Here is a 24,733-nt window from a genome sequence, read left to right as displayed (position 1 = left end):
CAACCAACCAACCAACCAACCAACCAACCAACCAACCAATCAATTGTAATCAATCAATCAATCAATCAATCAATCAATCAATCAATTGAATTAACCAAGAAATTGTTCGCCATATTCATTTCCAGGCGAATGTAAGTCTGGAGAAAAGTTGTAAACCCTTCTAAAGTATAGTCAGTAGCCATCCAACAATCTAACAAGCCTAGGCCTACCTACCGACAGAGTTATCGACCCATCAGCTTTCCAGGCTATCCAACATACTAGAAATCTAACATGCCTAGAGACCTACCTACCGACAGAATTATCGACCTCTGCTTACCACAACGATTCATGACAACTTATCTCAGATACGTCCCCAGTCTCATTACCACCACCGACTATAAACCATACAATTCATTGACCAGAGAACTAGAACGACAAATTTTAGCCCAAAGACTCGATTTGACAATATAGTTCGCCCGGAACGCCAAGCCTGAATGTTGAGTCAGATAGCCAATTGCAAGTTTCTGGCCTATACTGATTTCAACTTTACCGATACAACTATTTTATACCTTTGACAGGCTATCACTGTTGCTGGGTTACGTGATGACGTCATTGACGAGCGTGTGATCTTCTCCAATCACGGCAAGTGTGTCGATTTGTTTGCTCCAGCAGGTAAAATCACCGGAGCCTCTCACAAATCCAACAAAAAGAGTTTTACTCACAGTGGAACCTCGTTAGCAGTACCGCATGCAGCAGGTACGGTTATACCTATCTACTTAATCTGTAAAATAAAATCATTCAAGTCAAGACTGGCTAAATTGTGGTTACGCTATCGATTTGACACCGTACGTCTATCATTCATATTGCTGAACATTAACTCTGTTTGACGGTGAATACTTTGCCATGTAGCCGGAACCAAACAATTTCTTTAGGCCTAACCACGGACATTTGTCCACCATCATGTGTACCATATAAATCGATGTAGACAAGATATAGCAACACTAAGCTACCTATAACAATTAAATTAAAGACCACCACGCTTCACAGTTCTTCGTAAAACTGTCGCGTTCTTTATTATAGGTGTCGCAGCTATCATTTGGGGTAACGAACCAGAACTGACCGTGTCTCAAGTAAGGGAAAGACTTATTGAAGATTCCACTAAACTAGAGATTCTATACGCTGAAGAAACACCTCAGAGGATTCTGTACACGTCAGCCAACCCACAGCCACAACCAGAACAAAAACCTAAGGAAGAAGAAGGTATGTGACCCAAACTCACTAAAACTTGCACGATCGACACCAGATGCTGAATCCATAGTCATGCTACCCGGCCTTCTTGCACGATATATAAACTACATAATATGTGCATATCAATGTACGATTGTGTAAGACCTCAAACGACCAATTGCAAACGGGTGGTATAGGGGTAAGATTCATTGCACCATGCACAAGCCGAGTTATTGTCTTTGAACTGAAAATATAGATTAATACCCTGATCTTTCAACGTCACAACCGGTGTCTGTGTCACTGTGGTTCTGCGGTACTCGAAATCAGTCAAAACGTTCCAAATCACCATTATTATTTTCCCGATTTTGTATAAATTATGCTTGATGTATCATAATCTATTTCCCCGATTTTCTTACGACTCTAGTAACTTGCAGTGACAAGGCCCCTTAGGTCACTCGTATTTTTTCCTGGAACGGACGAATATTGGAGAAATGATATATCAATATTTGAAATCACTTCTAAGAAAACCAGAAGCATAACGTACTTGGGTGTGTTGTATAAACAAGCTAATACAGTGAACATATACTTTATTTAATCCCATATTGTCTTCATTTCACCGACAGGTTCCTGTGACTCAGAAAGCTGTGACAAGGAATAGAGTGAAGGAATGAGTTAAAAAGCAAAGATACCAAACTTTTTTGATTGAAATACACATCATAAATTTCATAAATTGATTCTGAGATCCCATCGTATATCTGGATCCGATTGTGTGCACTAATTGTATGGCTTGTATTTAATATTTGAGCTGGACAGAGAGATTCGTCGCTGGGGGCGCTTTAATCATTCGCGGAGAAGTGCCGACAACAACGTGGAACAGTTCGTTATTACTTATTTCACATCACACCTCAATGAATTCAAAAATTCAAACTTTACTCACATTTCATTTTCTTTGTTATTTGTGTTAAAAACGACTTTTTCAGAGATTTATAGAATTATTACTAATATATCAAGTAGGAAGTACTTATAAAATAAGTATTTATTGGGAAAGCTTTCAATTAAAAAATATATGGTTTTACTGAAATATGGAACATTTTATCTTCCTGTAGTTATAGATTTTCGAAAATTTGGATGAATTTTTAAATAATTGATTAGCTGTTTCTTCCATTGTTTTAAAATATTATCATGAGATTCATTGTAAGTTGATATTGTGAAGACTTTTAAGGTTCTTTGACAAATTTTACAAACGTCAGAATTTCAGCGTTTTATTTTTTGGAGATTATTTTATTATTTTGGTGCTAAGTAAAATGCATGAAATATAAACATGTCATCTCAATTATTTTGATAGATCCCTATTTGAAATATCTTAGAAGACATATTTCAGCCTCAGTAAAACTAGTTTCGAGTTACCCAGCAGACACTCACAGCCAGCAGGGCTCTACAACGAGACCGTATCTCGTCTGGGTGGTCTCGTAGTAGCGCCCCCAGCGGCGAGAGTGTGGGTAACATCCAACATCTCATATTCCTGAAACAGATAATCAAGTCATATTCTGTTAGCTTATCGAAATACGTTCTTTTGAGCTTAGTAATACATGTAATAGTTTTCTTAGAAATATTATATAATTTTTTTTGTAATTTAGGTATTCCTAAATCACCTTTCTGAACAAATTCAATTCCAGGTGACTGTATCACTAAAGCCAATCACTGAAGGCTGTATGAAAATAATGTCATAAAACAACTATTGCCCTAATGAAAAGGGATATAATGGTCTATATTAACCTGAAAGCGAGGTGATGAGATGTTCCATAAAATACTTATTGCACAATCATTTTAAGTGTTTATTGCAACTCATGGCTGTGATATATTTTCACCAATAAAATTATTGTCTAGCTATTTTGACTTTTGCTGTAGTTTCTTTTCCTTGAACTGGAAAGTGTGAAGTGTCTTTCATGGGTAAGATCTGGTTATGGATGAAAGTGGTACATATCCTCAGACATGATGGTTTATAGTATTCAAAGCCCAATCATACAGCGAAAATATTACACCAGATGTTAAATTTAAATATTCATAGCGTGCATAAAGGTAAAAGTAGGGCAATCAAAGATGCATTGTCATTCCTCGCATAGTAAAGGGCAGACAGTGTAGTGAGCTAAGTGGAATTATAGAAGTGTATAGTATTTAGTTAGCCAATCCACCAAGGATGCCAAACATAAGCGACATCTCGTTAGTTTCCTCAACCACCCACCCTTCTAGTAAGATAGTGAATACTTCGCTCTGAATAAGATTTCAACAATGCTCGCATCCCAACCCTACAATCTGCATTGTTCTTGAGTGCAGTGATAAGGCTTTCAAATACTATATTAATGGTCGCACACACCAGACAGTGGAGAGAGAAAAGGACAGAGAAGTTAACAGCATGAAAGAAAATCCTTTGTTTACTCCACTGTCTATACAACTACACTTAAATAAAATGACAGACTACGTTCACTTTCCAAATAATTTTGTTTAGTTTATTAATACTGCTGTGAAAAACAGGAAACAGCATTATGCAAATCAAAACTTCAACTGGGAAAAAAAAGTTATTTTCCTATCAATAAAAACCGAACAAAAAAGATATAAACCCTTGCTCCATATGTGTAATTAATTTTCAATGACTAAAACTGATGGTTTGCTATTTGTAAAATAGAATCGATTCTTTATACAGATGATATGCAAATATTACAGCTCTTCGGAGGTTAGGTCATGTGTGTAGCACAATATGCAAATTTAACAGTTCTCTTAAGGTCAGAGTTCGTGTGTTCAGCACTGCAAGCAAAATTAACGGTTCTCTGGAATTTCGAGTTTTGATGTGAATTTAACAACTCTCTGAAAGTCAGAGTTTGTGCATTTAACACTATGCAAATTTAACACGTCTCTGGAATTTAGATATATGCAAATTCAAACAGCTCTCTGAAGTTTACAGATTGCCTTTCAAATACTCCATGTAAACAAACATCTCTGTATGATAGGTCCTTTGTCTAGAACTGACTCGAAATATCAAAACTTTGGAGACATTGATAGGTCCTTTGTCTAGAACTGACTCGAAATATCAAAACTTTGGAGACATTCCCTTGCGACAAGATTCTGGTAAACTCTTTCCTGTTTTTGCATTACCTATCATTTCTGAACTCTTATCAACATGCAAATGGTAATTTTGTCACCAGTAATAAAAACCTTTTTTTGTTATATTCTAACTTCTTAAATCTCTGAACTGGATATCACACCAAGTTACAGAAGTCACTTTTGAAAGTATGCAACTATGCACATCTTTGAAATGCCAAATTACAGCAAATCTAAATGTGATCAAATTTTTTATTTGGACAACTCACTGTATATCAGAATAGAATTAACAAGTTTCGATAGTTTTCTCCATGTTGCCTACTTTTGTAATAGTGAAAACATCTGATATTATTTTATACTAAGTAGGGTACATGGGGATATGAAGCTGCTAACCGTCCCAAAAAACCCGAAGAACCATCAACAATACACATTTGTGCTGTACACATGAATATAAATGATTATGTACGATAACAAAATAAGAGGGAGAAGTACAAAACTGTACTAATGGCAAATAAAAATACTGACAAACGTTCCTAGTATTCCTCTGTCGAGACTTGTTTTGTTTTTTTGAAAGGACCATATTTATATAAAGGGACAAATACGGGGGCCACTGATTATGATTACAAAGTACTAGTTTCAATTTAAATACAACTTATTTTCAAACATTTTGTGTAATTATTTTCTTCTGCGATAATTTTCTAGAGTATGAAATTTAAACCCTTACTTCTAAGTTTTATATTTTTCTGACCAAAGATATCACGTTGGGGTCAGTTAGAATTGAAATATTAATATTATCATAGTAGTTACGGACTGTCTGCATATTTCCATATTGTTGCCAAACTTGGGCAAAACAATAAGACTAGATTAGAATTGTGAATGACTACATCTAGATGTGTGTCCAGCTAAACTTCTTGGCATTTTTAAAAGACATTTTCTTGTCTTTCTCCCTCACAGCTTGTTTTTATCTTTTCACATCTTTCCACACTGGCAACTACCTGATAACAGATTTGCAAACCAAAATATTCACTCTACATGTATACAGTTTTACACATACTATATTCACAACTGTCGGGTAAGTTTTGAGTTGGTGTCAGTCTATACTTTTAGCAGCTTTTGTTTTTGTGAGGATAGAGCTTGTAGCACTCACCAGGCTCATCCTGATTGGTTGTGTAATGAGAAGCACTTACATGTTCCATTTTGATTGGTTGTTAAAATAGAGCTCTTACAGAGTTCTTTCTAATTGGTTATTCAACATGACACATTTACAAGCTTCCTACCAATTGATTGGCTGTTCAACAGGAAGCCCTCACAAGGTTCATTCTGATTGGTTGTACAACATGGAGCATTTACAATATTCATTTTGATTGGTTGAGTAACATGAAGCCATTACAAGGCACATCCTGATTGGTTGTCTCTTCTGCTGTCTCTATGATAATTGACTTTACCAATTAGACACCATTTAAAATGGTTGTGTATAAGAAATATTGTCAGTACTTCACTTTGCACCAAACTTTGATCTCGACATGACTTTAAAGTTTAACCAACGTTTACTAGACAACAACTCAAGACTTAGGAGACTGAGCTTTGAAGGTAGACATACAGATCTAAAATTTCAGTTTGCATGACACGGATATGTGTACAGCACTTTATAAGAATAAATAACCAGTGTGTACGTGTTCACTATGATACAGTTTGGTAGAAATCATCCAGACCTCAGAGTATACGAGTTATGTGTTATGATCACCCTTACAATGTATAAATACAAATTAAAAACATTGCATAAAATTTTCCCCAAAATAGACTGGGGGAGGGTGTATCAACAATTCTAATCCGTGGTTGAGGGGGTGGGGGTGGAGTGGGGGTATTTCAACACAATGGTGTCAGTAGTAAATAGTCCCCGCGTTATAATTCACTGAATTCTAAAAGTTTGAAACAGGGAAATGAATTATGATAATAGCCTAGGCGTTCGCTTATATCCAACATTCCATTAGTCTGTAAGGTACAACATGACAGAGCGCCCTCACACATCGGTCAAGAGGAGGCCAGTGAGGGTGAAGTGGTACAAAATACCTTACAGTCTAACAATCCATTTGATACAGTTAACTGACTTGGAACGCCATGAAACTATAATATTAAAATGAACCACACTTGGAATTCAGTGAAACCATAATGAAATGAACTGCATCCCCGACTGTAATGTTTTTAGTTAACTTTTAAATCGCTGATTTGGATAAAACCTAAGGACACAGCTTGGGATGTAACCCTGATATAACTATGGTGCCTGACTCTTGTTCTGTCTGAGAATCGGTAAACTGGCAAAACTGTGGATTTAATCTAACAATCTTTGAGACAAACATCCAATATTTGGTTATAATGCACATATGCAGTGTTTAAAATGTACCTGAGTTTTCTGGGTATTTTACCAAGATTCCTCATCAAATTATGGTACATGGAATAGAAATCTATGCAAGTTTTATCAGATTTCTCCTCCTCTGTTACCAGGGTTACCCACCAAAATTAAGGAACATGGGATAGAAATCTGTGCAAGTTTTACCAGATTTCCCCTCTCCTATTACCAGGGTTACCCACCAAAATTATGGTACATGGTATAGAAATCCATGCAAGTTTTACCAGATTTCCCCTCTTCTTTTACTAGGGTTACCCACCAAAATGTTGGTACAAAGTGTCAAAATCTACTCAAGTATGATCAGATTTCCCTCTCTTTTATTGAGGTTCCGAAACATTGCCAAAACATTGAGATAAAATCTACTAGACTTTCCATGGTATTTTACCACCTTTTTTATTTCCGACCAACATCATGGTGCAAGGTGTCAAAATGTATAGAAGTTTGTCCAGTTTTAGCCTGCTCCCTCTGTTACACAAATTCCTAAGCCTTAGTAAAAACACTGCATATGGCACATCCCACATAAATAAATCATTGCTGTACAAAATGACCCAGTTAAAAACTAACTTTTTGTCTGTCTCAAAATTTGATACAGCAAATCCACAGTGAATATGAAAAACATGGCACACAACTGTACACACCCTTGGTTACCACAACACAAATTAGAAAAACAACGTTTACAAAACTGATAATATTATGATAACATTATAAGTTTACTATTACATAGATATTTTTTTTTTATCATTTAGAACCATACTCTGCATATGATAAATAAATTGAATAGTCGTCATAGTGATTAATCTGTAATAATAAATAAAAACTTGTATTTTTTGTGTATGTAAGCCTTCAAAACTGTGTTTAGTAGTACTTCATCAAATCATGTACTAACACCTCCCAGCTGACTGGAAAAGATCTACTACATGTCATTTTACATGCCGAATATTAGGTACAGTGTACATGTCTATGTGTGTCTATATGTGTGTGTGTGTGTGTCAATCTAACAATCTAAGAAATTAGCTGCCATCAATAATTCCAGTGCAATCTCAGGAGCTATGGGGAACTCTGGTATTTCTGTTGAACTGTTGGTGTAGCGCACCTTGTAGGTAAAATACATACAGACTTTACATAACACGTGTGATCTGCAAAAAAAAACAACACAAAGAAGATATTCAATTATATGTGAATCTTAAAACATAGAAATGATAACTGTTAATAGTTTACAACATATAACATATGGAGTCATAATGGCCAAATGTTTAGACCAACCTTTATCCTACCAGGTCCAAATTATACAACAGGGTTGACCGAGGACTCATCATTCAGAAACAAATAATAGCATATCCTTAACCTGACACACTGTGGGCGATGTGAAGTTATTACAAGGTTACCTCTGATTGGAAAACATGCATATAACTTTATCACTCATTAACAATACAGCCAACAGATGTAGTTGTTTCCTTTGTTTGTTTTCTAACCAATCAGAATGACCCTAAAAAAGCTTCACATTATCTGGACAAACTCATATATTCCAAAATATTCCAAGTCAGTTGCTCTAGTCTAACCATTTAACCATTATGACTATCTATTTGCCAAGGGGTGGGATTGGGGGTAGGGGGTGACGTGGATGATAGAGACTTGGGGCTTCTTCTGATGCCAATCAAATACTTATCACAACTTAAAATTACATCATGTCTTAGCTACCCCTTTCATTATCCCATCGTCAGTGTGCCCTCTAAGCCAATTTGACACACCACTGACACACACAATTTCTATTGATGCACCAAAATTTGATGTTCCCCTATCTCTTACTATGTGGTGACTCACAAGAAATGCCAGTTTTTATCATTTGGACTCACAACAACAAATTTTGGCTATCACTAGAGGGCACACTGCCTATGATGATTCTTCTGAGTTGACGCAATCAATATATATCCAGATCTACGAACATATTTGTACATTTCAAGTGACATAACATTATTCTAATTCAGTCAGGACAGTAATCTGGGGTTCAGATTTAAAATAACAAAACGATATACTTACGGTATTTCTCTGAAGTTGACTTCATTTGTTTCGTTTTCAGCAAACTGACCTGTGAGATGAATTACAACAGTTTAGTTTAAATATGTAATGTTGTGGCCATTGTGCCCTCTAAGTTAAAGCCAATTTGACGTGCCATTGATGCACACGAATTCTAGTGACGCACCAAGATTTGGTGTTCCCCTATCTCTTACTATGTGGTGAGTCATCAGAAATCCTAGTTGTTTTTCATTTTGACTCACATCAACAAAATTTGGCTATAACTGAGGGCACATTGGTCGAGTTTTCCTCCACTGCTTTCTGGATCATTTAAAACATGTCACTAGACCTACAGATCCCAAAACATCTGATTGTACACTTGTAGATTATCAATAATACAATTAAGAAGAATTAGATTTTAGTGGATTTTACGTTATAAAGGACAAAATAACAAAGGTGCATGACAATATGAATTACTGACAAAATCTAACCAAGTCAGAACTGGAATGGATAGTCTCACAGTCAATTCTAGCTAAATAGCTTTGTGACATGTGCGACATATGTGAACTGTAATGGTTAATCTTACAGTCAATCCTAGCTAAATAGCTTTGTGACATATATGACATGTAATATTGGACATGTGTCTTGCACAATACTAATTTCCTCTAACCTATAATATAGTCTTAAACATCACGCTCAGTATGGGGTTGGGGTGGGGGGTATGATATAGCAGGTATAGATTTGTAAAACTTGCACCTTCTGTGGGGACTGCCAATAAGATATGTAACATCTATAACTTAGGCTAGGAAACTAACAGAAACAGGCTCCAAAGAGGGTGAACCCTCACGGTTTTAGTACTAATACAGGAGGAAATAAGGGTGCCTGTTGAAGATGGTAAAACCTGTACCGTTTGGTAGAGTCGACATGAATGACACTCTTCTTGCATAAGTTGATAACAGCAGGGTAAATTTATCATAAATCCAACCCAGCCTGGGCCTGCACGTTGACTGCAATAGTAACCACTCAGCCACCAACAACCCTGGATTTATCTGCCTTTACAAGAACATTTACACTCTTGAGTTTCATCTACTTTGTTGATATTTACCTGGCCCACTTAGCATAGCTTTGATAGTCCCTGACGTCAAGGCATGGTCTCTTTTAACAATAAATTCATGTCCATCTGACGATGCCAGTTTGACATACATAGCATCTGGACCTTCACATCCACCATACTGCTTGTCATCTTCACCTTCCTTATCTTTAGGGTCAGCCATTTTAGTTTACTCAGCTGCTCACAGGTTCTACAAAGAGAAACAGACAAATTTCTGAAATTGTTCGGCTTATTTATTTTCTTCAGATTTTGCTTAGCTAAGAGGACCAATAACAAGATCATAAAAAGTCAGCCACTTTGGCAGTGCAGTCTACAGAGCTAGCAAACAGGTTGGGAAACTGTGTCCTCTGGTAAAAGAGAAAATATTTTTTCTGCAAGCAACAGCATAGCACATCAAATATTATCACAAGAAATTGCTGTGTCTACAACACAGCAAATTTCTTATGAGGGAATTTAGAAACTTCGGAAATGAGATTTGAGATACTGCTAGTCCATCGACAACAATTTGATTTGTATTTCTGACAAGAAATAATGCACTTTCTCTTGAAATGTTCCCCTGATACTACATCTGATGACAGATGCACACACTTCTCACAATTATGATCACCGACATCTCTTAGCAACGTTGACATGCCTCCCGAATTGTGAACAATTACATATATTTGTGACTAACAAAAATTTGATGTTCCCTAATTATTCCTTACTATATAGTTACTCAAAAGAAACTCCATTTTTTTAGTCAATTCTGTCTCCAGAGTTCCTGACCGACACACTGTCCCTACACTGTCCTTGATAGTGACCTTACATGACCATAACACTATAACAGATTCATCATACTATAGGATTCATTTGAATCATTACAGAAGTACATTTTACTAGTTTCACGAGTACTGGTGACTTTTTAACTCCTGTTTATTTTCTTCAATCATAAATTGTAATCAGTACTTTAAATTAATTAATACAAAATATGTCAAAGAGGCTTGCAATAATTGGGAGACAAAATATTAAAAATTGTCATCAGCTCTATAACCAGTTATTCATTTAGAATTATGACTTAGAATATAAAAATCTACATCAATTAAAAAACATAATCTATGCCAATGACAAGGATATCCGACATCGTTCATTGTGAGTGGTTGCAGCTGTGAGTTCCACTCAACAACATGACAGGGTATACAGAACCCCCCATGTTCCTTCCCTCCTCAATCTACGAAGAAACCAGGAAGTCCGTACACACCCTTTTAATTCTGATGTTGAAGGTCTCACGGATATCCAAACATGTACACGCAACAACGACGATGTTAACTTGTTAAATTAGTATTTTTGCATAAGCTAGCAATTTCATGAAATCATGTCCTACCACCAAACAAAGCATACAATAGCTGACCTTGTTGTAATAATAAAATGATTTAATGTATCCTTGAAATATGTAACACACATATCGTGACACAGCAAACGGTAACAGAGTCAGAATGGAATTCGGCATGGCGTCACCTATTTCATATGATTACAAAAATATTCGTATCTTGAACGTTACAACACATAAAAAGAACGTGGATAATTACAAGTAAATTCCATGTAGCCCCATATTTGTAAAAAATAGAAAATATAAACAAATCTAATAGGAGTATCACACATTCAGGCGCCAAACGGTTAACCCTGGCTTTGCATGATGATGTGATGACACACACGAACCGTCCAAACACTGCAACAAAGTCACATTTTCCGGTTTCGTGCGCTGGTTGAGGAATCACCTCTTTGTTACGGGTGTAATCGAATATTTATATTTAAGAAAACAAAATCATCAAATATTATAGTGTAACTATGATGTAAAGTGCCACTATTACCTTCCAAATGTTCGCTATTTTCAGCAGGTCCTGATGTTTTTGTCCTGCTTCTTGCCAACCGGCGGTGCGAAAGTACCCGGATTTTGACCTGACGGCGTCCTGGCGCAAAGGACTGTGGGATCGACCTCATGACCTGACCTTAGAAAATGGCAACTTCCAAGAGCAAACGTGGTACGCTCAAGAAACGATCGAAAATGAAGCGCAAAGCAGTTGGCGGTCGGATTATAATGAAAGGAAAGTGGAAAACAGTTGATATAGGATCAGCAGATCTAACAACGATTGATGAAACTGGGGGTTTAGTTCTTTTTGAAGAGTTAGACAACTACGAGCTGTTGACGACAGACTCGCCACCAGCTGAACAGCATGCTGCAATTGCAAAGAAGTCAGCTGTTTTGCCAAAGGTATTGCAAGTTATTAGCACATCTACCTATATCAAAATTGTCTTTCTTAAAATATCAGTAAACAAAATTTATCTTTACATATGACAATGCAAAGCAATTAAAATATATCACATTTCCATATTTGTTATTGTTACTTGTATTTCCAACTTTTATCAAATTATGGAACTCTAAAAATTAAAAACACTATTATGTAAAACATGCAATTTACTTTCACGCATAGAAAGTAAGTGTGTAAATTAATGACATTAGTCTACAAGTGTACAGACACATGTAATGTTAAACCCACAGTCTCTAGTCACTTGTTTCCCAGAGATATGGTTCAGAATACAATAAAATATCAATAATATATTAATATTTGGGTGATAAAAATATTAATACAGTATATGAAAGGGGTAAATAAAATAAGACAGGTTACTAGGATCGCTTAAATCCACACACTGCGGATATCTGCAGTGTGTGGACAATTCTAGAAACCAGTGTTGTTTTACCCGTTACATACATGTACATCTGGTGTGGATTTATGCAATCCTAGAAATCTGTTATTTTACCACTTTCATATATTGTTGGCCAAGTATGTCAAATGCTTGTGGTTAAACCATGATGGTAGAATGGCATCCTACGGTTTAAATATCAAAAAAGCCTTTTTGGAAATATTTTGATGTCATGTACTAAGTATTATATCATAAGTACATGATATATTACAATAATGTCCATATATTCATTTATCTATTGATGCTGTCATCCAATTTAAAGAAATATAATGATTAGAATACATTATTTTTCCTGATACACAGCCGGGAAAAGTTCAACAAGGCAAGGGAGAAGGTGAAAAGAAAGGAAAGAAGAGAAAATCACAAAGTTATGATGAAGAGAAGGAACCAGTAAAGAAAAAGAAGAAAAGTAGACAAAAGAAAAAGGTAAGATGGTTTGGTCGAAGAATTTTTTTTTAATTAGATATTTTTTTCAATGTTTATCAATCACGTCTTTTTTCAGTCTGTACAACTTATTATCAAAATAATGTTTACTTTACAGAAGAAAGTTAAAGACAAAAAGAAATTATCAGTCTCGCCTGAAACAGAAACGCAGAATGATGATGGTGATGATGGTGATAATAATGATGATGATGGTGATGGTAATGATGCTGATGGTGATGGTGAGGGTGATGATGATGCTAGTGAGAAAATCGGAGATGATGAATTTCAGTATGATGAAGATGAAAAATGGAGAGGTAAGAAATAAACTGAATCTGGTTTTTACTAGGGTCTTATGACAGTAAGGGAAGTACCATATTATTTACACAGTTTTCTGTACATTGTATATTTGCTAAGGGTTTAGAACAGAGAAGGAGAAATATGGTAGCATTTATACAGTTTCCTGTGTGTTTACGTATTTCTTCCTATTCAGCAAATGGATGAGGGTACTACCGACAAAACACACCTACATACGTCTATATTCTACAAACTATTAGCATACTAGACAGATATAAACAAGTTAGTTCACTTTGATGACATCCTTGAATTGCTGTAATGTTAGAAGTTCTGTGATGTAGTTTGGTAGTTTCTCCTGGTCCTTTTATAGTGTCCGGGGTGGGGGAGGGGGAGGGGGAGCTGAACTGATATGAGTCACTGTTTGTGCTGTATACAAATTTTGTGTAAGGTTTACAGCGTTGCTGTCTAGTTTTTCTACTGCTTGGTTGAATGTACTCTGGTAGTGGTGTGGCACTTGAGCTTTGGTGGTTTACTATATTTGTGGACAAGCCCTGTAAAATGTCTTGAAAATGTCAATAGATTTTACCACAGACCAAAGTGTATGATTTGACCAACTAACAACCATCAACAAAACTTTGTATATACCCAAGTCAAGTAGGTTATTTTGAATTTTACAGTAGACAACCAAGGCTGTGCTGTGGGTTAGAGGGACCATATATAAAAAACCTACATGCATAGACAACTACAGTAGACCAAGGCTAAGCTGTGGGTTAGATGGACCATATAAAACACCTACATGTATAGACAACTACAGTAGACCAAGGCTAAGCTGTGGGTTAGAGGGACCATATAACAAAACCTACATGCATAGACAACTACAGTAGACCAAGACTAAGCTGTGGGTTAGAGGGACCATATAAAAAAACCTAAATGCATAGACAACTACAGTAGACCAAGGCTAAGCTGTGGGTTAGAGGGACCATATAAAACACCTACATGCATAGACAACTACAGTAGACCAAGGCTAAGCTGTGGGTTAGATGGACCATATAAAAAACCTACATGCATAGACAACTACAGTAGACCAAGGCTAAGCTGTGGGTTAAAGGGACCATATAAAAAAACACCTACATGCATAGACAACTACAGTAGACCAAGGCTGTGCTGTGGGTTAGAGGGACCATATAACAAAACCTACATGCATAGACAACTACAGTAGACCAAGGCTAAGCTGTAGGTTAGATGGACCATATAAAAAAACTACATGCATAGACAACTACAGTAGACCAAGGCTAAGCTGTGGGTTAAAGGGACCATATAAAACACCTACATGCATAGACAACTACAGTAGACCAAGGCTAAGCTGTAGGTTAGATGGACCATATAAAAAAACTACATGCATAGACAACTACAGTAGACCAAGGCTAAGCTGTAGGTTAGATGGACCATATAAAAAAAACTACATGCATAGACAACTACAGTAGACCAAGGCTAAGCTGTGGGTTAAAGGGACCATATAAAACACCTACATGCATAGACAACTACAGTAGACCAAGGCTAAGCTGTGAGTCAAAGGGACCATATAACAAAACCTACATGCATAGACAACTACAAGTTTTCCATATAAATGATATAGAAATAATCACATATAAAAATGCCTTCAATAAAGATTACAGTTATGATAATAGATTTTCTACTAATATTATATATTTTTCCACAGAGGTTGATATGTCTCCTTGGTTGAATCTGTATGTCCCAGAGCCAATATTACATGGTTTAGTAGATCTTGGTTTTACTACACCTACCGATATACAGACACAGTGTTTACCTGCAGCTATCAGAGACTATCAAGATATCATAGGAGCAGCTGAAACAGTAAGTACTGTACTCTGTGTGTGTGGGGGGTGGGGGCGTGTGTGTATGTATATTACAGTATGTGTGTATGTATGTGTGTATGTATGTATGTATGTATGTATGTATGTATGTATGTATGTATGTATGTATGTATGTATGTATGTATGTATGTATGTGTGTGTCTGTGTGTGTTTGTATGTATGTATGTGTGTGTCTGTGTGTGTGTGTGTGTGTGTGTGTGTGTGCGTGTGCGTGTGTGTGTGTGCATGCATTTGTATGGTCACAGGAAAGCACTTGGTGTTCCCTATCAAAAATACATACTCATTATGAAGTAAAGTAAAACAATTTACTGAGAATTTACAAGACATTGATCTTTGATACTCACAATCTCAATTACATACTGATTCAATGTGATTGTAAAATTATATTTTCAGGGAAGTGGGAAAACATTGGCCTTTGGTATTCCCATCCTTCATCACATACTGAATATTCAGGAAAGAGAGGAGAGAAAGAAGGACAAAAGATTTGACACATTGATGAATGACAATGATGATACACCTAATCCGTCTGACAAACTACTTGCATTGATATTAACTCCAACCAGAGAATTAGCAATACAGGTTCAACAACATCTTACAGCAGTGTCTAAACATACTGATATTAAGGTAAGAAGAATTGCTGGTGACATAACAGAACCCCCCACCCCCACCTCCACTCCTGATGCCACCCCTACTCCCAGTTTGGCATACTCAGAATATTTGTGGTGTGTATCTGTGTCCATACTAGCCTGTTCACTATGCTGTTGAGATACATCATTAGCTGGTACAGCCAGCTAGTGGTGTATCTCAACAGCATAGTGAACAGGCTATGTCCATACTGTTATGAGTCACAAGCTAAAGTACTACAGAAAATGAGAAAAAGGGCAAATACCCCAATTACACATACTGTGACTCATTTGTCACGGGATTCTGTTATTATTACATTAGTGTTTGTCAGAAATAACAAATTTGGTGCAAAAATACACTAGGTAACACATTTTATCTAGTAGAAGATTTCTTTTCATGCATCTTTCAATAACATGACATGCGTACCAAGAATTCTGAATTCAATGGACTCGTACATCATGAATCTCTGATTTTGATGGCAAAACTGAAATTTTCATTTAAACTGAATCATGAGTCAATCATATATATTATTAGCCCCCTGAAGGAGGTTTTATCATCATTTTTTTTTTGGGGGGGGGGGGGGTGTCTTCTACAAAGACTTTTGCTATATTTTACATTACATGATGGTTTTGTTGAACATTTTGTCAGTATTTTGAGCTAAAAAGTTATTTTTTTCCCCCAAATGATTTGATTGGTCAATAGATAGCTGTAGTTGTCGGTGGAATGTCGGCTCAAAAACAAGAAAGAATACTGAAGAAAAAACCACAAATTGTCATAGCAACGCCGGGAAGATTATGGGAGTTGATACAACATGTAAGTAACTTAAAGTATGGTAAAGATGAAACATTCAGTCATTCAGTCTACATTTTTGTTCGTTCAGCCGGGAGGCCATACATGAAATACTATAGTTCAATTTCAGATTATACAAGTTTGTGATGGCAACTTCCTGTAGGTCAGAGGTCAAACTCAGGTCATGGGTCATTCATGATGGAAAGTTTATATATTTGACTGAAATCTCTATGTTCTACAAACTTTAACTTTTAGTTTATCAAGATCCTTTACACAGTCTGTTTGAATCAACAAAAATAATTTTGTTCCGATCAAATAGCTTAGATAACAATTTGATTACAGTGTATATGGTAAGAAAGAGATGGAATAGTTGTTCGTATAATTTGGTAAAGCTACAGGTGGACTTGTTAATATTCTCATTCTTTACTCTATTTCCATGGCAACATTGCAGTATGAGCCTCATCTGAGTACAGTAAATGAAGTCAAGTATCTAGTCATTGATGAAGCAGATAGGATGGTGGAGAAAGGTCATTATGCAGAATTGTCTTTATTGCTAGATCTCATAAATGGGTAAGTATTACATTCAGCCCCTTCCATCCACCAACCACCCCCCACCCACCCACACACACACACCTCCACCCCCCCCCCAACTCCCCCACACACACCCCTCCACCCCACTCCTTCATCCATCCAAAGTTGATAGGGTGATGGGGAACAGTCAGTATACAGAATTGTACTTATTACTAGATCTATTAACAGTGGGTAAGTATTACCCTCAAGCTCATGCCATTCCCCATTCCTCCATCCCCATTGTCACTTCTCTACCCCATCCCTTCCTCTGAAGCTAATAGAAATGTCACTATGCAGAATTGCCGTTACTACTGGAGATGTAACACATCATGCCCCACCCCAACCCATCCCCACACCATCAATCTATTCATCCCCACCCTCACTTCTCCTTCCACCCCACTTTAATCCCTCCACCTCCCACCACTGAATCTAGGAAGTTGGGAGAGAATGATGGCAAAAGAACACTATACAGAACTGTCATCATGTATACCCTATACTAGACTGACTTGCTGAAAAATCCACATAGAGGAAGGCAAGTATATTGTACAAATAATGAACATATCCTCCCCTATCCTCCTCTCCTACTACAAGCCATGGCTTTAGCCAAGTCATGGGTAGCATTGCATTCTTGACACTCATATAACTAATTATCTATTTCCAGAAGTGAAACTCCTCACAAGAGACAGACATTTATATTCTCTGCTACCTTAACAATGGTACATCTTGGTCCTCATAGAAATCTGATGAAGAAGAAAAAATACAAAATAAACAAAGAACAGAAACTAGGTAAGTTATCAAGATGCACTCATGATTTCAGCCTGTTATTGTATTACTTATGATGGGTAAAATAAACCTGTAGTTAACCATAGACAGTGGAGGGGAGAGTCTGTGAGTTAACATACGGTATATAATGTCTAATTATTGGAATTCTAACAATTTTCAGTGAATATATTGTTGGTTGTCAGATCAAAAACATGATACTTTAGTTACAGCTCACTTATCCACATAATTGCAAACACATTAAAATACTACCAGAAACCCAGCACTGTATATCAACTTAACAGCATCTCAGTAGTAAATACAGAAGCTTCTATCATAGAAGGTGTGAAAGTTTTCCGTCAAAATTTGGTTAGAAGTGTGAAAATCAAGTTCAGCAATCACACTGATGTCAGACGTCCTCCCACCCTAAACAAACAAAGTTCACTTATTTAGCTTGTGTGACATTGTGCGATCATTCCTAACACTCGCCACATTTTCTTTAAGATTCCTTGATCACTGAGATTGGACTTAGAGAAGATCATATGAAAGTTGTTGATCTAACTAAAAAAGACATAATGGTTAAAACATTAACTGAGGCTAGAATCCATTGTGCAATGGAAGAAAAGGTATGTGATAAGTATATTTGTTGTCTAGTAATAATGATTTCAATTGATAAATTCTCCTATTTGTATAGTTGTCACAGTAGTGATGTATCAGATATGTAATATTGATATAAATTATGAAATTTAAAGTTCAGAAAGTTGAACACAGTAATGGTTACTCATAGTGTGGAGCTTTGAATATCTTTCCATGTGCTCAGTTGTATGTGTTTGTGTGTGTGTGTGTGTGTGTACATACACATATGCATGTATGTGTGTCTGTGTGTCTAAGTATGTCTGTGTGTGTGCGTACATGTGTGTGTGTCTGTGTACATACATATGCACACGTATTGTGTGTGTGACTAAGTATGCGTCTGTCTGTGCATGCATGCGTGTGTATGTACACATGTGCATGTATGTGTGTGTCTGTGTGTATGTATGTATGTGTGTGTGTGTGTGTGTGTTTGAGAAAGAGGAGACATTCAGTGAAATGTGATGGCATGTAGATATAAAACTTAGTACAACATCTTGCATTTCAATGGTCATATCTGCATTTTGCTTTCAAATATTTTTACATGTATTAGTTCTTGCTTCAATATCCTAAACATATTCAGGTACTTAGGAGTAAAAAGCTGAAAAAGTTGCAAAAAGTAATGAATACATTGACATGGTTTTGTACTTTTTTCCTTTCTAGGATTATTACCTGTATTATTTTTTACTTCAATATCCTGGACGTACTTTGGTGTTTACAAACAGTATTGACTGTATTAGGCGTTTAATTTCCATTTTAACACTTCTTCAAAGACAACCTTTACCTTTACATGCCGATATGCATCAAAAACAACGACTCAAAAACCTGGAGAGATTTTCCTCCAATCCCAATGGGTTGCTATTAGCAACAGATGTAGCTGCCAGGGGATTGGATATTCCAAATGTTCAACATGTTGTACATTACCAGGTGCCAAGAACCACAGAGGTAGGAAGCTTTATGTATGGTGTGTTACCAGGTGTGATCTGACATGTCTCATGAGTGTGAAAGTGGGTTGAGTTGAGTTAATAATGCACAAACTAACTAAACTGATGTTTGTGGGCTTGAACTATACAGGTGTTATAATGTAGCTGCCTGTCAGACATTATTTGTTACACTTTAGAAAACCATTATATACATATCCACTGAAAGCATATCGATCAATGACTGGGTTTTATTTTAGTTCAATATTTTTGTCTGGCTATCGATGTAAATGCAGAAAAGTCACCATATATTTCTTTCATTTGTGTTAATGTCAAAACACTTTTCTCTGTTTCCCAAAACATGGTGATGGTTGTTCAGCTAGGTTAGTCTTTCCTTTTCATACTTCAAAATAATGTTATACTGTAGACATACATACACTCTACTGGTCGTACAGCGAGCACAGTCTTTCATAAATTTATAAAACTGTTATTTTTTCCCTGCAGACATTTGTACACCATAGTGGTCGTACAGCGAGGGTAGTCTTTCATAAATTTATAAAACTGTTATTTTTTCCCTGTAGACATACGTACACCGTAGTGGTCGTACAGCGAGGGTAGTCTTTCATAAATTTATAAAACTGTTATTTTTTCCCTGTAGACATACGTACACCGTAGTGGTCATACAGCAAGGGTAGTCTTTCATATATTTATAAAACTGATATATTTTCCCTGCAGACATACGTACACCGTAGTGGTCGTACAGCTAGGGCTACTAAAGAAGGACTTAGTCTAATGCTAGCAGGACCAGATGACTCTATGCATTACAGAAGATTAATTAAAACATTAGACAGAGGTAAGTAGATAAGAACATTTTGTTTTGAGTTGGTAAAAGGACAGATCACCAAGTTGGTAAAAGGACAGATCACCAGGTCATGATCATAATGGAAACCCATTACACAGGGTTATTTGCATTTTTGCCATGTGTGTTATTGCAGTACTTTCATTTATAGAACAGAGAAGGTATTTACTAAACAAAGTTGCACTCATAGCAAGCAACTGCACAACAGACAAGGTTTTCCCAGTTAGCCTAAGCCACCCAAGCTGAGCAATATGTAGCACCTGTGGGTTCTGTGTGAGTAATCATCTTTGACTACTCTAGTCAGTACTCCAGGGGTAACCCCCAAATTTTGCACTGTTCTAGTGAATGAGTTAGGCTGAGTGATACAGCTTACCCATTGAGTCTGTAGAACTCTCACTCTGGGTTTAGGTCATTCAGATAAAATCCCCTGTCTTCAATCGGATTTAAACTCCTGACTGTTAGTCCTTAGCTTTAACCACGTTGTGACTGGCAACTTGGAAATGTCTTTGCTTATTACAGTAAAACGTGTCATGTAGAAAAGTTACACACTGACTTTTGTTGTTTTGTCTTTGAATCTGATTCCATAGATGAAGATATTGCAATGTTTCCAATAGAGAGGAGATATTTATCAGCTGTCAAGGAGAGAGTTAATGCTACTAGAATGATTGACACCATGGAACATCGTTATATGAAAAAGAAACGTCAGAATGACTGGTTTATACGAAATGCACAGGAATTAGATATAGAACTAGATGATGAATTATGGTATCCTTTTAGTAAAATTTACAGATTCTGATGAATCAGCCTATCAGTGACAGAGTGTTATAGTCATTCAATGCCCTGGTATTTTATGGTTGATTGTTTGATTGAGTGACTGATTGACTGACTGACTGACTGACGGACGGATTGATTGATTGATTGATTGATTGATTGATTGATTGATTGATTGATTGACTTACTGATTGATTGATAGACTGACTGACTGATGGACGGACAGACTGATTGATTGATTGATTGACTGACTGACTGACTGACTGATTGATTAACTGATTGATTGATTGATTGATTGATTGATTGACTGATTGACTGATTAATTGACTGACAGAATGACTGACTGATTTATGAATGATACATAATGAAAGGTTGGTTGGTTGGTTGGGTGAGTGGGTGGGTGGGTAGGTGGTTGTTGGTTGGTTGGTTGGTTGGGTGGGTGGGTGGTTGTTGGGCTGGGCTGGGGCTGAACAAAAGAATGGTCCATTCCAATCATTCATGCATCTCTGATAAGAAAGCGCTGGGACTATAACTTGGGATTGAATCACTGGCCTTTAACATGTCGTGATATGCCTTGACTATAGTTTACAGCTTACAGGATATAGGAGATAATGTAGAACAAAAAGAACATGAAAAACACCTTAAATTACAGAAAAGTAAGTATAACTGTTCACAAGTTAAAACGCAAGATCTTGCATATTAGAATCAGTCTACCATACATTTATTTATACATTTATTTATTCATTTGTTTGTTTGTTTATTCGGAAAATTTACCAAAATTAGTCCCAGTTGTAGGCTCCCCATAAGCTATCAAAAAGTGAATGAACTGAAATCATTCTTCTGCTATATTTTCATAATGTATGTTGTAAGTTTGCCATCGGCTTGTTGTGACCTAACTATCCAAATTATTTTATATTCAATTCAAAGTCAATAGGGAACTTGCAAACCCGCCATGTTGAATGTTGCATCATGGGAAATGTGTTAATAAATACTAATCAATTATCATCGTAAACAATAATGTTGCATTGTTTATAACCACAAATGATCAATTCATAGTCAACTTGACCATTGTGGGAGGTTTATTTTATCGGTAGCTCCAGATTAGGTATTACAATAACCACAGATAATCCCATAGTCCTTTGCGTCTGAGTATGCTCAGTCTGGATTGCAAGTGCCCTATTGTTCATTTTTTACTCAGGGTATTTTTAAAATGTCTGTCTTCATCAAGGTAGGAAATGCATATATATGCAAATAATGTGTAACCATATCCAAAATATTATGATAATTAACCATTTGTCACTCATATTTGTGAATCATTTTGTCGTACCTTACATAAATGTCTGTTTTCTTTATTTAACAGAGAGTTTAAGGTCAATGTTACAGAAAGCAATCTTCCCAAAAGGTTATTCAGTGTTGTATCCAACTAGAGGTGGTCATTTATCAATGCCTAAAATACACGGTATGTTTTAATCGTCCTAAAAATATGTACAAAATATCATGTTGGTACACAACCAAACGTCTATAGCCATGTTACATAATTTGATGTTCATGTTCACAAACAAATTGCCAGTTCTCCTGGCACTTCATGCACACATCAAGTGGCCGTAAAACTGTTCTTATCAAACAATGCTGTGTAATACAAGTCTCTGTACTTCCAATATGTTGAGCCAAGTGTTATTAATCCAATTCATTTGTCTACTTTCCCTGTTTGTAACAGGTTCTGTTCGTCAATGATCTGATGTCAGCAGTTGTAATGCTGGTTACAGGCTGTAAAACTAGATATTACAAACTTCTGTCCATCAATGGTCCGATGTCAACAGTTGTAATGTCGGTCACATGTTAAATGTGCAATACAGGCTGTGAAACTAGATATTACAAAGTTTTGTTTGTCAACAGTCTGATGTCAGCAGTTGTAATGCTGTTCGCACATGTTAAATGTGCAATACAGGCTGTGAAATTTTTGTAGTACAACGTTTTGTCATCTACTATAATGTTATTATTTTCATTTCTCTATAGCCGCTTCCCGTCATGCTGCCATGAGTGCCATACAGGCTGTAAAACAAGATATGGGTGAACAGACTGCATTAGCCAAGTCAATACGGTTACCAAGGAAACAGAAAACAAAACCCAAAAGGAACAAGCGGAGAAAGAAATGAGCAGAAAGTGAAGATATGTAGGACTGTCAGTTTAACCACAGAAGTCTCACTTACAACAACTTCTCATCAGTGAGAAACGAACCAAAACTTTACAGAAACATACAACCCGTATATTAAAAATATTATTTCTCTCGTAAGCTGTCACTAACGTATCCTCAATTTTAAAATTGAGAATAAAGATAATCGACAGTTAGCACCATTCCACAATCAGCATCATGTTTGTGTTTTGAATTTTGGGTACAGACCTAAAATTATTCATACAATACTTATGATACAGACAATGAAATGGATCTACATAATTCAATCTCGCAAGTCAGAGCACGTTTCTGTGCTGAGGCAACAAACGGCCTCTTGGTGGGTACATTTCAAACGGTGCCATAAAGAGGCACGTGGTTTATCACATTGACATTATTTAACCAGCAGAACAAGAATAGCAAGTTTTACAAAAATCTCAGAAATTGCAGACTTGAGTTACAACTAGTTTGGGTTTTATAATGGTTGACACGTTTAACATGAATACATTCTTACTAGAATTGTAACTGAGATCAATAAATTTTAATTCATTGTAAATTTATAGAGTTGTGGTGTATCATTTTAATATACAGTAGTGCCTTCACCGGATTATTTGATATAAAACAGTAGGCTAGGTAGGCTTATTAGCTGTCACATGGTAAGAATCAAAATGCCTCATAGAGTCAGCTCTATGTATGGGTATGTTGGACAGTTCCCCAACTTCTGGAAAAGTTTATAGGCGATAATGACAGTGGATGGTATGAATGTATAGTCATTAGTGATGCCATGAGCAAGCCAAGTTGTACATGTTTGAACACAAAATATGAAATTTATATAATTGTTGTCCTACATCATAACAATGCACATCTACTTCATTTGGGGTCTGTGGTGATCAAAGTACAAGTCTAAACATCAACAATAGCCATTATTGTATTGCACTGTAAAATTATATTATTCTCCTCCACTTTCTTCATTCAGCTGGAAATACTTATGACAATGTTTTAATCACCTCATGTACTCGTTTTCAACTCATACGTATCTACCTTGTCTAAACAGAGAAAAATATTGGGATATTTAAATGATGGATTTTTCATATGAACTGAATTATAGATTTTGTAATTTCAAAAGAATGTCAGTTATATTTAATATCATTTTTCCCAACTTCTCTTTATGTGTAAAAAACAATACACCCCCACACCACCCCACCCCTCACTCCCCACCCCACCCTAGTGGAAAGAGAGGATTAACAACAGTAAGTAGATAAAATGTATTAATCAAAAGTTCCTCGTACTAAGTTCCCAACTCCAACATGTTATTGATCAGATGTATCAATTTTACCACATCCCATCTCTGTTACGAAGTTTCTCCAGCCAGAGTCAAATATCTATTGTCCAACATGTATCTAGAAGTTATATCCAAGACTGCAAGTGCTAAATAAACACAACACAACACAAACATA

At 36.3% G+C, this 24,733-nt stretch overlaps 3 protein-coding genes across 4 annotated transcripts in view; 2 read left to right on the top strand and 1 right to left on the bottom strand.

The window, feature by feature from the left end:
* The window catches only part of LOC144445245 (uncharacterized), a 7,901-nt gene extending 6,037 nt beyond the window's left edge, over positions 1-1,864 (top strand). Inside the window, exons 7-9 of the mRNA XM_078134788.1 lie at positions 558-735; positions 1,060-1,239; positions 1,830-1,864. Of these exons, the coding sequence (XP_077990914.1) occupies positions 558-735; positions 1,060-1,239; positions 1,830-1,864 (393 nt within the window). The remainder of the gene's footprint in view (positions 1-557; positions 736-1,059; positions 1,240-1,829) is intronic.
* Positions 1,865-3,712: 1,848 nt separating this feature from the next.
* LOC144445443 (elongin-C) lies at positions 3,713-11,780 on the bottom strand. The gene is made up of 4 exons (XM_078134988.1): positions 11,681-11,780; positions 9,828-10,023; positions 8,747-8,795; positions 3,713-7,845 (listed from the first exon to the last, which is right to left on the bottom strand). The coding sequence occupies exons 2-4, from the start codon at positions 9,994-9,996 to the stop codon at positions 7,704-7,706; spliced, it is 360 nt and encodes a 119-aa protein (XP_077991114.1). The 5' UTR covers positions 9,997-10,023; positions 11,681-11,780; the 3' UTR covers positions 3,713-7,703.
* Positions 11,781-11,839: 59 nt separating this feature from the next.
* On the top strand, positions 11,840-23,772 carry LOC144445683 (ATP-dependent RNA helicase DDX24-like). 2 transcript variants are annotated; one of them, XM_078135321.1, is made up of 15 exons: positions 11,840-12,081; positions 12,876-12,998; positions 13,114-13,309; positions 15,010-15,164; positions 15,578-15,808; positions 16,511-16,621; positions 17,049-17,167; positions 17,829-17,953; positions 18,431-18,552; positions 19,220-19,501; positions 20,212-20,329; positions 20,923-21,100; positions 21,698-21,762; positions 22,467-22,565; positions 23,123-23,772. In XM_078135321.1, exons 1-15 carry the CDS (start codon positions 11,875-11,877, stop codon positions 23,260-23,262), a joined length of 2,271 nt encoding a protein of 756 aa, XP_077991447.1. In that variant the 5' UTR covers positions 11,840-11,874; the 3' UTR covers positions 23,263-23,772. The 2 variants fall into 2 exon arrangements, with proteins under 2 accessions (XP_077991447.1, XP_077991448.1); XM_078135322.1 differs by having other exon boundaries at positions 21,698-21,766; positions 22,471-22,565.
* Positions 23,773-24,733: the final 961 nt, after the last annotated feature.

This window comes from Glandiceps talaboti, chromosome 14, assembly GCF_964340395.1.
Source record: "Glandiceps talaboti chromosome 14, keGlaTala1.1, whole genome shotgun sequence".
NCBI lineage: Eukaryota > Metazoa > Hemichordata > Enteropneusta > Spengelidae > Glandiceps > Glandiceps talaboti.
The sequence above is the reverse complement of the archived record's forward strand: the minus strand, read 5'-3'. Positions and strand labels throughout refer to the sequence as shown.

What these genes read in the sequence shown, in the direction of transcription:
- LOC144445683 (XM_078135321.1), top strand. Translation starts at nt 11,875, where the DNA reads ATGAAGCGCAAAGCAGTTGGCGGTCGGATTATAATGAAAGGAAAGTGG. An exon ending in AAAGTAGACAAAAGAAAAAG is followed by an intron (nt 12,999 to 13,113) that starts GTAAGATGGTTT and finishes TTTACTTTACAG; the next exon opens with AAGAAAGTTAAAGACAAAAA. An exon ending in GAACTAGATGATGAATTATG is followed by an intron (nt 21,101 to 21,697) that starts GTATCCTTTTAG and finishes TATAGTTTACAG; the next exon opens with CTTACAGGATATAGGAGATA.
- LOC144445443 (XM_078134988.1), bottom strand. Translation starts at nt 9,996, where the DNA reads ATGGCTGACCCTAAAGATAAGGAAGGTGAAGATGACAAGCAGTATGGT. An exon ending in AGCTATGCTAAGTGGGCCAG is followed by an intron (nt 8,796 to 9,827) that starts GTAAATATCAAC and finishes TTCATCTCACAG; the next exon opens with GTCAGTTTGCTGAAAACGAA. An exon ending in GTCAACTTCAGAGAAATACC is followed by an intron (nt 7,846 to 8,746) that starts GTAAGTATATCG and finishes TTTTTTTTGCAG; the next exon opens with ATCACACGTGTTATGTAAAG.